We start from the raw sequence: 13,300 nt of genomic DNA, 5'->3' as shown, positions 1-13,300 counted from the left end.
CTATTGCTGGCCCACTTCCCCCCCCCCCCGCCCCCCCCTAAATGGTTTGCTTTAAGATTAAGCTGTTAAGATTTTCATTTGTCCAGAGCATGGTACAGCTATAAAAAATTAAACACATTAAAATTAACTTGTTCTGTAATAGTGAAGATGTTTGCCAATTATCTTAATTAGCTCCATAGTTCAAATGAACATACTCCAGCATTTACTGCTAACGTGTTTCCCCGAAAATAAGACAGTGTCTTATATTTTTTTTGGCTCCAAAAAAACACACTAGGTCTTATTTTCGGGGTAGGTCTTTTTTTTATGTACGACAATCCAAAGTTAATGCAAATCCAAATTAAATAATCCAAAATGGCAAAGTTAAGAATAGGGTGATCAGGGCAATCAGGGGTGCTGTACCTTTCCAAGAGCATTTTGGCAACCAGAATGAGCGAAGCGCGCTTTCACTATGGATTCCTCACAGGCGGAGTGCATTTGGTATCACTCCGCCTGTGACAGGAGTCGGCGCTATAGAGGAAGCATCGGCTTATGCGGCTCTGCTCCCTCCGCTGCTGCCTTGCTTCCTCTAGCGCTGGCTTTGTTGGCACCGCTGAGTCTCTCCCGCGGCGCTTCAAGTTCCCCCTTATGCCACCACCAGCCCTGGGAAAGGTCGCAACTAGGTCTTATTTTCGGGGTAGGTCTTATATTTTAGCAATTCCCAAAAATGGTACTAGGTCTTATTTTCGGGGTAGGTCTTATTTTCAGGGAAACAGGGTATTAGAATTCCAAAGAATTTGTCAACAAGGTCTGTAGAATTAAGTAGGTGATAGATGAGATTATGGTGTCTTGTGATGTCACATCCGTTTTCACTTGTGTGTCAATGACATTCTCCACACAGTTGGAAAAAGAAAGCTCAACAAAGGACACATAAACAGTACTAAAAACCTAGAAAAGGTTCCAATTAGGGATGTCCCAATACCGATACTAGTATTGTAATCTGGGCCGATACAGGGCATTTTCACGAGTACTTTTACTTATGAAAATGCTCCGATACTAAAGGCTGATACCCGCCCTTTACATTTTTAAATCGGATCGGCTGCCTCAGATCCTGCACTTGTGGGGACTTAAGGCAGCCGGGGCCCTTGCCGTAGCTGTCTTTGACCCTGTCTGCCGGGTCCCACATCTCCTCCTTCCCAGTGCAGGCACAGCTCAAGGCAGCCCCACACCGCAAATACAGCCCCGTCGTGGGCACAAGACATCCCTAGTTCCAATGATTACCCACACTTTTAAAAGAAGTAGCCTTATGCAGATAAAAATGTATACTTATTTAAGGGTAACAAGGGGAAGTAAACGCTGTGACGGGCCTAGGGCTGCAGAGATTCATTGCCCCGGAGAACTTTGTGTGCTGTGTGTGTTCTCCAGTTTAATATTTTATCTGTGGACAGTCGGTCACTATTTGCCTTGATGTGAACCATTCTTCTAAAGACAGCAGGCTGTCTGGAGTGACCATTGTTACAGTGATGGGATTAAGCTCCTCTCTAATTAAGACAATCCAATGCGGCACCTGGCTGTCTGGGGGAGGGAACTGTGCCATGTAACAATGAATGCTTATTGGGGAGAGTTGCGGAGTAGAGAGATAGATTTGAGTGTCATCGTCATGGAGATGGTATTGGAAGCCATGTGTGGTTATTAACTGACCAAGAGAGGAGGTGTAGATAGAGAAGAGAAGGGGTCCAAGGACAGAGCTGATTGTGTCAGGTATAAATTCTGTGTGCTCTGCCTCAATAAAGAAGTTCATGTTTCACTCCAAAGTCAGTATTGTCTGATTCTTGGAGTAAGCTCCATGCCATAGTCACTGGCTTCTGGTTCCAGCACCCAGGGAACAGGCCTAGGACGGAGATATCCAGTCGGGGGATCAGGGAGTCCGTCACAAACGCCTCCCCCCAGCGTAGACACAAACAGAATAATATGCATGCAATTGGCTAGCATTCCAATTTATCTTTCTAAATCCTAAACTACATACCTGCCTGCCAGGGACCCAATAAAGTGTTATGTAACAAGAGTGGCTGTTGACTCTGAAACTGTACAATGTTCAGTTTACGTTCAAACAGCACTAACTGCAAAGTTTGTTCCACAGTGCTCCTATAACCATGTGCTTTTTGCAGCAGAAAAACAAGTGAATTGTGATCTGCTCTATAGTAACATGGACCCCATACAGTGTTGCAGTAGAATTTTCTTACAGTATTTTTTTACAGTACTGCATGTTTGCCCTTAATGTTGTTAATTATATTGACCCAGAGTTGTGGTCTTATATAAACTACTTTTACTAAGCAACCGGGGTGAGCAATTTGCCTTGTTTTCTTTAATTTCTAATGAACTCTTACTACACCAGATGCTGAGCAGATTAAGCATGACCCTGTTCGGGAAGAGAGCTTTGGCAAACTGTCCTGTGATTGTGTTTAATTGAAAAACTATCATGTCAAAAGAAGCTGCCCTACTTTAACAGAAGACACGAGTGAGTGAAAGCTTGGCCATCTCACCTCCAATGAACTCTACTTCCAGCAAACATAGGGCTACAAGATATGACACTTTATACACCAGACTAAATTGCATACATATTAATGCCCACTAGTCTGTGAAATGGATTGATGCTTTTACATGTTGTAGGGGAAGTCTAGGTATCAGATAAAATTACCTCTCAGTGATTCCCATAGTTCTGCACCACAATCTACTAGTTCTTCCACCGTCCAGATATTGCAGAGGTATGCATAGAGTTTTCTGATGTAAAAGTGAAACTATACTAGATTTGGATCAATTTTAAGTAGCTTTTTAGGTTCTAATGGTACTAAACTCATGTTTTAGTACGGTTTTGTTTCGTTTTTTTTTTAACTTTACGTACAAAATCTTTCTGCTACAAAATAAACATTAAACGAAAAAGGGTTCTAACAACACAATGGGTTATCTAAAGAGAAAACAGTAGCTGCATGCCTGCGGCCTCCCTTCATCTGACTGAAACCTCACACACAACCATCCAATAATGGATGAGTCGCTGCAAAGTACTAGTACCTTGCATTTGCAAATTGCAGTCTCAGCTACAGAGCCCTGTGGACCTGCTATTTTCTTCAAAGTGAGCTAGAAGGGCTTGTAAGGATGTAAAGACAGCTGAGAATTCCATTTGCTGTCTAGAAATACAAAATATTAGCCAACTAAAAAAAAAGAAAAATGTGTTGTTTTTTTAAATTTATTTTGGTAATTACTTTAAAAAATACAAGAAATTCAATAGCAATAAAAGCTCCAAACATTTCCTATACAATTGCAGAGAATGCAAGTGAAGTATCGGAAACTCAGGCCAGGACTGACACCCTTGTGACTCTTGAGAATTTGGGCTAATATGACTACCCAATGTTTCAAAAATGCCCACTTTTCTGTTAAAGCATAACTGTATTCATAAGACAACATTTCTATCACTTCTAATGGCACCGTGATTTAATTCCCCTAACCATAACTTGTTAATTTCATTCTAAGTTGGTATGCTATAAGGACTGCTGATATGCAAATAGGCTATAATAAACTTGGCACATAGGTGACTTGTTGGTACCAGCCATAGATAAAGATCAGTGGGAGGCATGCGTCTCTGTGCCTGCCCCAAAGACAGCTATGACGTGGTAAATAGCTGATTACACTTGAAGCCATAGCAGATCCACCAGATGAGTGAAAAGGGATACACACAAAACATACAGTATGTACAACTGCAGTAAGACAAAACTGTTAACATGCAACATATAAATATTTACTAAGGTAATGTCAGTACAGTGGTACCTCAGTTAGCGACCGCTTCTGTTCACGAACAATTCGGTTTGCGAACAGGAAGTTCGGCAAAATTTTGCTTCCGTTCGCGAAAGCACCGCATCGGGTGATTAACACAACCGCAGCTATCTTCCCTGCACTGACACATGGTCGTGGCTACCTCTAGTCGAGATCGCGGTCTGATCATAGTTGGATTCGGTTCGCGACCAGAAACCACTGTACATTTAACACATGGCAAAGGGTTCTCAGAAGAATATGGGTTAGCTAATAAGACTGTATAGTAGGTACAGCATGTATTTAGGCAAATTATGAAAATAGTCAAGTTAAAACTTTGGACTGAGCCATCTGAAAAGGAATGGATCACTGTGATGAATCAATCACTTTTTATGTTTACATTTCAGCTTGAGCTATTTAGTTCTGTAGTCAATAGGCCTCTTTTCATTTAAGAAACAGAAGACATCAGAGGTGTCTAAAGCTCCATCTGCTTCCTTAAGCTGAAGAGCTTTCACTACCTTATTGTCACCCACTCATGCCTTGTGCACCTGTCTACATCAGGCTTGCTCAATGGTGTCACATTTTATTGTGTCCCTTCACCCTACTTTACCCAACATGCTGTTACAGATCACACTCCTACTCCTTGATCTTCTTAAATATGGGCGGCAAAAGATAGAACTCTTATTAATCATATGGGTTGGGATCTGCCATTCGGGTCATGACAGTAGACCTGGATCTCAAAGTGGCATCTACAGATGCAGAAATGTCCTTCTCTTTTTGGCAATGAATCACTACCAGTTGAGAAATAACAAGGGGAGGTGGGCAGAAGATTCTAGTTTTACTCAGAGAGATGAAGTGTGTTTTTATAGCATGAAATCCTAATTGATGCATAAAAGAGATGTTTCTGGATTAAAAGCTATGCTTTAAGAAAAGTTTTTATTTTCAACTGTCTTGTCAGTCACCATAATACAGTGAAGAGGATGGGCAGGGCCACCTGGATTTAAGGGTGTAAATATGTACGTATATGCTTTACCAGGTTCAATTTAGTAAAGAAACCCCTGACTTCAATAAGCCTGGAGTCCTTTTTTTTAAGATAAAATATACATTAAAACAATTACATACAAAACTACATACAACAGCATAAATGTTTGTGGAGATAGTATTGTTACTGTAAAGCTATGCAAGTCAATGTTTTGCTGAAAGAAAATCATGTGCATATGTGCTAGGATGACTTTTTGCTTGTATAATTTGCATTTTTTTTCTTTATGGCTAGAAGTACCATTGTTTTCTTGGTGCAGAAAAAGTGACGTACGTAACTTTACATTAACATAGGTAGTACTTCCTGTAGAAAAAAAACCCCCCAACTATAAGCAAAAAGGCATCAGGAAGCATTTCAAAAAGTCATCTGATTCACATATGTGATACAGGCAGCAAAGCCTGTCCTTTGAAAACTATCCGCCCTTTCCGAACGACATGTTAGATTTTCAATGTCTCGTTATGATCTCAGAATGGGGAGGGCAACTACAGTGCAGTTTTCTTCCTAAAGGAGAGGGCATAAAGCAGCAAAGTGAGAGACGGGCTGTAGAAGGGGGAGGGTGAAATAAATCATCTATATAAGTCTTTTGAAAACCAAGGCAACTGAGCAAGGGAATATGCATTCACATGTGAATTCATGCAGCACAGACAAAGGAGTCACTTTATCAGTGTCCCTGGAGAACGGAAACAAAATTGATGGGCATGGGGAGCTGGCAAAGTAAGGAATGCAAGCACTGATAAGCCACAGGTGCAAACTGCATCAAACAGATCTCCATACAGCAGGAGCATACATTACTTCCACTCCTAAGGTAAGACATTGCTTTCTAACTAGGACTCTATATCTGAGAAATGATATGGGATTTTCAGGGATACAGTTTTTATTGTTGTTTTGTGCTGCTGAAATGTATTTTTCTATATGAGAAAAGACAAAAAGCATGATACTTACTACTGCTAATGAGAAGAAATAAACTGTATAGAAAGAGTTGAATATATTACCAGCAAACTGATGACACAGTTGTATAGACACTAGTGCACTGATCATTACAACTTGGCATATGCATGGCAAAAATAAATAGCAGTTATTTAAATTATTAAATAAAAATCTATTCAAGGAAAAGACATTTTAAAAATGATGTTCTTGGAAATATGCCACAAGAAATAGAATATGACCATCAAGTAACAATGGATAATATCCTGCAAAAGTACAGGGATATTCTATGTAAGATCGAGCAAGTGTAATAAGCCATAGCAACAATTCAGTCGGGTACCTTGTACTGTTAAAAGCTGAAATGTGTTGGGTCTTGGTTACAGCACAAAACTGCCTTTTCTTTCCAAAGGAGGTTTAGCCTTTGGGAACGACAATGGTTTTATTGCAAGTGTACAATTAAGTAATTTGTATAGATATGTAAATATATATATCACAGGCAAAAAGTAAATAAAAATAGACACACATACACACACATACAAGTGACACACGACACACATACAGCTGTACGAGAACGGATGCCAGAGTCAATCCATCATAAAGCCTTTTTGCTAAGCTGTAGTATGTTAAATGAACTCTGCAGCTGTCTCATACATACCTCTGTCACCAACACAAGAATTCAGATTTAAGGGAGGGCATTTACAAGTATATATTTAAAATAATCCAGCCACTAAAATGTATCTATTTATGTTAAATTGAAAGTAGAACCCAAACATGTTAACCCTTTGAACCTAATATACTATGCTAGGAAATGATGATGGCCCCATGTGACAGATGAAAGACAAAAGATACAAACTGTGCCACAAGCTGACATATAAGCTCCATTTAGCCATATACAGTACATAATGGATGTGCATCAGTAACACTGAAGATTGCTAGTGGTGTTGACGTAATAGCATGTGGGCACAAAGAGTTATTCTAGCACAATACAGCTACAACAACAGATTATACAGCACCTTTCTCACAGAGGAATCAAAGCCAAATATTTTTACTGAAATAAATACATTCACCTGACAAAGAAAGAACAGTTCTTTAGATCTTCAATAAACATGAACTGTTGAATTAAATATAAGCAAAAACATTTTGAAATGACAATGGTAAAAAGCATGCTGGGCAGCCAAATACCCAACAGATGATAAAAGATGTCTATTGTACGATCTTTGGTAAAGAGAAGCACTTACATAGTGGCTGTATACGCTCACAGACTTCACATGGAGGGGGCAATTTCACGGCATACACAAGTGGAATACCTGTAGATTAGTTCTACAATAGGCTTCTGTACTGGTGCCTTCATTACATATGCGGTGTGGAGAAATAGAATGGACTACTACTACGAGTACATCTGATGCTGGAGTGTAGACTTTTGAATACAAAGAGCCTAGCAGTTCATTGGCAGAACTGTCCTGTAATATTTAGCATAATAAAAATAATAATAATAATAATAGGATGCGTTCCTAGCTCTAGTAAAGTATTTTTAGTTTACTATAAAATGGAAAAAAATACTAGAAAAATGCATAAAAATCATCCAACTCTGAAATCCTTTGTCTTGCCAAACAAAACCACAGCAAAAATATAACCTCTGTCTGCAAACAGTGTACATCTGCGAGCACTGTGGCGTATCGTATACATATAATATGTTATGACAGCATTGTGAAAATTAGAATGACAACATAATTATGTCAGCGATGATGTCAAATTGGTTTAGTCTCCAAGAATATGACAATATGTATAGTGAAAATAACCACAGCAGATAATCTGATTGAAAAAAGGTGTATGTTGTACAACATTGCCTCTTTCTCTATTGTTCTCTCAAAACTGAGCACCATACACCAATCAGCCATAATATTATGACCGCTGAGAGGTGAAGTGAATAGGATTGATGATTTTATTACAATGGGACCCGGAAGTGGGTGAGATATATTAGACAGCAAGTAAACATATTGTCCCTGAAGTTGAGGTGTTGAAAGCAGTAAAAAATGGGCAAACATATGGATTTGGGCAACTTTGACAAGGGCCAAATTGTGATGACTAGACAACGGAGTGAGAACAACTCTATAATTGCAGCTCTTGTAGGATGTTGTCAGTCTGCAGTGGTCAGGAACTACCAGAAGTGATCCAATGCAGGAAAACTAGTGAACCGACAACAGGTTCATGGGCAGCCAAGGCACATTGATGCACATGGGTAGCCAAGGAGGCCCAACCCTACAGCTTACAGGGCTTAAAGGATCTACTTCTGATGGCTTGTTGCCAGATACTACAGCATACCTTCAGAGGTCCAGTGGAGTCCACGCCTCGTTGGGTAAGGGCTGTTTTGGCAGCAAAAGAGGGACCTATTCAATAATAGGCGGGTGGTCATAATGTTATGGCTGATCTGTGTACAAAACAATGCCACCGATCGCTGTGAATGAAGTTGCCCAACATGTACTGTAGAGTGTAAGCATTTGGACAAAATAAAGGTGTCAGGGAAATGAGGAATTTAATTATCAATATAAATAAAAGATCTATGGACTATGGTTGCCAATTTTGTAATTTATTAATAATCTTGGCCGATCTCTTAAGGTATAGCTTGGTTGTGAAGGAAATTTTAATTAAGGTACGGAAAAACAACCGAACAGTATATGTACATTTTTTGTATACAAATATTAAAATTCTTTGGAGAATGTGTAGTTATTTCTCACTTTATTATTTATTGGATAAAATAGGATATAGGATAAAAACCAAAAATGATACTTTTGCTTAGCAAGTAAATATAGCACATTATTATTTGCATTCTCCCAAATCAGCAGAAGGAGCTTTTCATGTTCCAAGGCCTTTCCATACAAAAGATCCACTTGTATGACTTGCTTGACTGAAGGAAGTGCACTTTACACACAAATAACTTGGTAAAGTTTGCATTAACAAAGGGCGTATACACTTAGATGATAAAACCATTCTTAAAGTAGAAGTAAACTGACAAAAAAGAAGTACTTGGTAATGCTGTTTGGATTTAAACAGAACATTGTTTTTGTATTCCAGAACTTTAATTGTCACCTCATCTGAAGAAATTCCTCAAGATACCATGGTCATATCTGTTCAGAATATTACAGCCAACACGGCTGTGGTCATTTGGCCATCAATGTCAAGCTGTTCTGACAGCTTCTATAGTATCATGTATCAGTCAAACTGGAATACAATGTTGTCTGGGTACTCCAAGGAGAAATTTAAAGAGGAGCGGATTCCTACAAGCCGGACATTGCATACTGTTGAAAACCTCGCCCCTCTCACAACATACATTCTGTGCGTGACTTGTCAGTCTGCCAATCCATCCAGTGACCAGTGCAAAGTCTTTAACACTTTAGGCCCAGACCCAGCAACTGTAAACAGCAAGAAAAAAGATCTAGCACTGGGTATCTGGCTCACAAGCAGCATTATACTCCTCATTATAGCCTGTATCTTAATCTACGGCTGCTTACATATATGGTGGCGGAAACGTCAGGAACGTGCTTCGGCCCAAAATGCTGAAAGCAATGATAGGAACAAAAGACAGGCCTGGACAAAAAATGAAGAACCAGTAGAGGAGTATGAGAAGCCAGGCCTGTTAGCGGTGGCAGAAGAGGACAAGAGAGAAGATGTCTGTGCAGACAACACCCAACAAGACACACAAAAAGATCCTTTAACAGGAGATGAAACCAACAGCCTGAACTGCACTCATCCAGAACAAAAAGTTGTGCAACTAACTGCAGTGAACTGACGATGGCCATACTTCAATGCCTCACATGATAAAGGCCAGTGGTTAGTGTGTCACCTGACAAGAGCCAGTCTTCAATAGATCACCAATCAAGTATCCTAACAGCATTAAATTAGAAACATCAGCTATTGCTGAGATAAAGCCTAAGGTTACAGATATTTACTGTGGACACATGTGAGGATCTGTGGAAAAGGGCTGGATAACATGATAAAAACGACCTTTGCACTCTCCATTTCAAATATTTTGCTATTAAAAAGGAGAACTATGGGTTTTTTCCCCATAGTTCTCCTTAGGGTAATGGGAGGACACAAACTAGCGTCCTCCCGTCACCCTAAGCTCAGTATACCGCCAGCTGTAGCTCGCGGTATACTGAGACGCCGCAGCTGAAGCGGATCCCGACAATTGTGCCGGGATCCGCCCAGCTGCGTGACTGACAGCTGGCTCTGCCTACCTAGAGGCAGAGCCAGCTGTACCCGCCCCCTCCCCCGTCCGATCAGCCAGTCCGTGCTGGCAGATCGGAGGGGGGAATCCAGCCCCTCCCCTGTCACGGCAGAGAGCCATGACAGGATCGAGAGGTGAGCGAACGCCGGTATATGTTCGCTCACCTCCCGATCTACTGAGCCGACCTGTGACAGTCTCATTGTCACAGGTCGGCTAGAACTATGAGGTGAGTGAAAAGCACTCCCCTCATAGTTCTCCTTTAAGTATGCTCAGGATTCATGATTTCAAACCTTATACTAACGGAGACAAAAAGGTCCATAAACATGTAAGAGATAGATTGCATCAATTCTATCTAATATTTCATACAAACATCTGATATTGCGATACACAGCTACCATCTAAAAGGGCCGCAAGTGTTGTCTCTTTCAGTATGGCATATTCATCACTTTGGTAATTATAGGTTTCAGATATAGAAAATGTATAAGAAGTTCTACTTCATGCATTAATCTCAAATCTTATGTAGAATGTTATCGTTGACTTATTTAAAGCTTTAAAAAAGGGAATAGATCATATTCACATCGATTTTAGATTTACAGGTAAAAAAAAGATCTGTTTGGTGTAAATTATGTTCTCATTGTGTGAAAATGTTTCAAACAATACATACTCTGGCTCTGCTTTCTATTTGCAGTACTACACAGTGCCTCTGCTTTACTGTTAATTCTTTCAATGCAAATCAATCAGTTTGCACTCCTTGTGTGGCTGATCCCTAATCTCAAGCATTTATTTAGCAGTAAGGCAAAATCATTAGTAGACAATTTATCGTGGCTGTAGGGGCTTATCAGCTACATTTAATACAAAAACAAAATGGAAAAACAAGTATGTAAAAATATTTTAAAAAGTCACTTTAGGGTTAACACTGTAAAAGTAAGTTTTAATGCACTATATTTTCCCTTTAATGCAAAAGGCTGTAACAAAAATAAGATGCTACATAAAAAAGGTATTGGTCTATCAATTATATCTATCAGACCAAATGCTAACTGGAAATACAATTATTCTGTGTAATTAGGCATGCAAATTGTCATTGTAAAACAAACTAAATGGTCTACAAGACTAATTTTAAGAGGGTGGTGTAGAGCGGATGGCTGAACAAAACAAATGATCACTTATACATACTTTTTCATAGTCAACAATGAACCTTTGTTTTTTTTATTCCATTGAAATTGTTCATGACACATTATATATATATATATATATTTATTTGTTGTGTACTTTCCACTTTGAAAGCAGAGCATAAAACAATGTATGTACCATTACCATAAAATGTATATTATATTAACGATGGGTTCCTTACCTGTTGAAATATAGAGGTTTAGGGCCGGTTCACTTCATCGCCAGTGCATTCTGGCACGGTTAGTGGCCAGAACACACTGAATCGCATAGTGGAAGCCTTCCTGCAGAGCAGGAGGTGCGTGGCAGTGCCATTTAAGTCAATGGCACCGTAGACATGCCCCCTCGCCCGCACCAGAACACAAGTACAGTAATGCCATTGACTTGAATGGCATCACCACGCCTCCTTCCAACCCAGAATGCAGGGAGGCTTCCCCTATGCGATTCAGTGCATTCCAGACAATAACCGTGCCAGAACACACTGGAGATGGCGTGGACCCAGTGTTCTATCGAAATGGCCAACTCATCACGTCACATCCGATGATTTGTCAGTAGAAGATTTAGATGATGGTGCTAGTGTGTGTGCGCCAGCCGTGGCAGATCCAGAATTCCCGTTGAGTTCTCCAATTCCCACCAGTGTGCCTGTGCGGCCATTCAGAGAGCATCTTCTGCTAACAGATTTCATGTTGTGCCATAAGGTGGGCGCGCAGTAATGGTAATTTGAGAACTTGATACTGCTCTTGGGTGGCCGCCCAGACGCACGGAAATTGGAGAACTCAGAGGATTGTAAAGCCACACAGGCGCACTGACGGGAATTGGAGAAATTGACGAGGATTCTAAAACTGCCACAGCTAGTGCATTAGCACCATCTTGTTGGAATCTCCTACTGCCAAGTCACCGGACGTGACGTAACGAGTTGGAAATCTCGATGAGTTGGCCCTTTCGATAGTACACTGGCATAAAACTAGAAACATCAAAATATTAAAATAAAATGATTCAGTGCTAGATATTGATTACAAGTGGTAGGTGCAACAATTTTGTGTGTTGCCATATTCTATAACCAAGGGAAACAGATGAGCAACACTGATATTATCCCAATAACCCCTTAAGGACGGGGAGGTATGTCAACGTAGGAAGCGCGGGGGAGGGGGGTGTCGGCCCGTTTACCGGACTATTGAAGCTATCTGGCGGCACCTGTGCTGCCAGAATTGCTTCTACTGTAAAGCCGGTCGCTGGCTCTACAAAACTGAACAGACTCGACGCTAAAAGCCACCGGGAGTCTGTGTAACCCCTTCAGATTTCATGACGGGATGGGTCGTGAAGGGGTTATAGCTCAACTCCAGGCAGATATAAAATACGCAAAATGCAGCTTAGTATTTAATAACACGTCATTACATCTCTTTATTTAAATGCAAGCCGTATAAGTATCTACATTTGACTTGGTATCAGAATGCTGCAGGTCTTGTGCAATACAGCTCATATGGAGAGAGAGAAGCAGCACAAGGAACCAATCAGATTTGCAGCAGTGCTCACGTGCTATCAAGGATCATACTGATAGGAGGAAGAGGAGAGCAAAGTGACAAAGAAATGAGCTCCTCAATCTGCTGCTTCTCCTGTCCAGTCACACGCTGGGGAACGGAGAAGACCTGCAACCTTAACTTAACTGCAGCAGAGAATAATCAGGTCTTTTGCCCTGCCAGACAAAGCTGTGCACCAGGGCTGTGTAAATCTCAGAACTGGATGGATAGAAATACAAATCCTTTGAAAGGTAAAATGGCTCCTTTATATATATTTTATGTGTTCAGTGGTTCAGCCTTAATAGAAATAAAGTAAGGGAAAAACAGTAATGGAAAATACAACAGAAAGGCCAATGAAATGAAAATAATAGATGGGAAGAGGTGATGAAATGAGAAGTGGTGTGGAGGCAGAATCAGCTTTGATGCCAATACTTTCATAATGAATAAAAATATGTTCTGCAACACCACTCAATGAAGGACTTAAGATATTTCTCTGCATTGTCCTCTACATAAACTTGCACCAAACATATCACCGAGTATGAATCCCAAAACCTCACTGTGTTTCTTGCTTTTTGTTGTTTTTAAAGTAGATCAGATTAAGATTTATTTTGTTAATCTCTGAAATACCCACACACATAATAAAACATA

The 13,300-nt window shown here is 40.2% G+C and overlaps 2 protein-coding genes across 3 annotated transcripts in view; one reads left to right on the top strand and one right to left on the bottom strand.

The window, feature by feature from the left end:
• CYFIP1 (cytoplasmic FMR1 interacting protein 1) overlaps positions 1–13,300 on the bottom strand; it is a 92,258-nt gene that overhangs the window by 21,865 nt on the left and 57,093 nt on the right. The gene's annotated exons all lie outside the window — the stretch shown is intronic.
• On the top strand, positions 8,837–9,531 carry FNDC9 (fibronectin type III domain containing 9). The gene has a single exon (XM_018562813.1). The coding sequence runs from the start codon at positions 8,859–8,861 to the stop codon at positions 9,528–9,530; it is 672 nt and encodes a 223-aa protein (XP_018418315.1). The 5' UTR covers positions 8,837–8,858; the 3' UTR covers position 9,531.

Source organism: Nanorana parkeri, unplaced genomic scaffold (assembly GCF_000935625.1).
Source record: "Nanorana parkeri isolate BGI_ZX_2015 unplaced genomic scaffold, ASM93562v1 scaffold601, whole genome shotgun sequence".
Taxonomy (NCBI): domain Eukaryota; kingdom Metazoa; phylum Chordata; class Amphibia; order Anura; family Dicroglossidae; genus Nanorana; species Nanorana parkeri.
Note: the sequence above shows the minus strand (reverse complement) of the source record. Positions and strands in the feature narration are given on the sequence as shown.

Excerpts from the sequence above, each read along its gene's own strand:
- FNDC9 (XM_018562813.1), top strand. The coding sequence starts at position 8,859 with ATGGTCATATCTGTTCAGAATATTACAGCCAACACGGCTGTGGTCATT.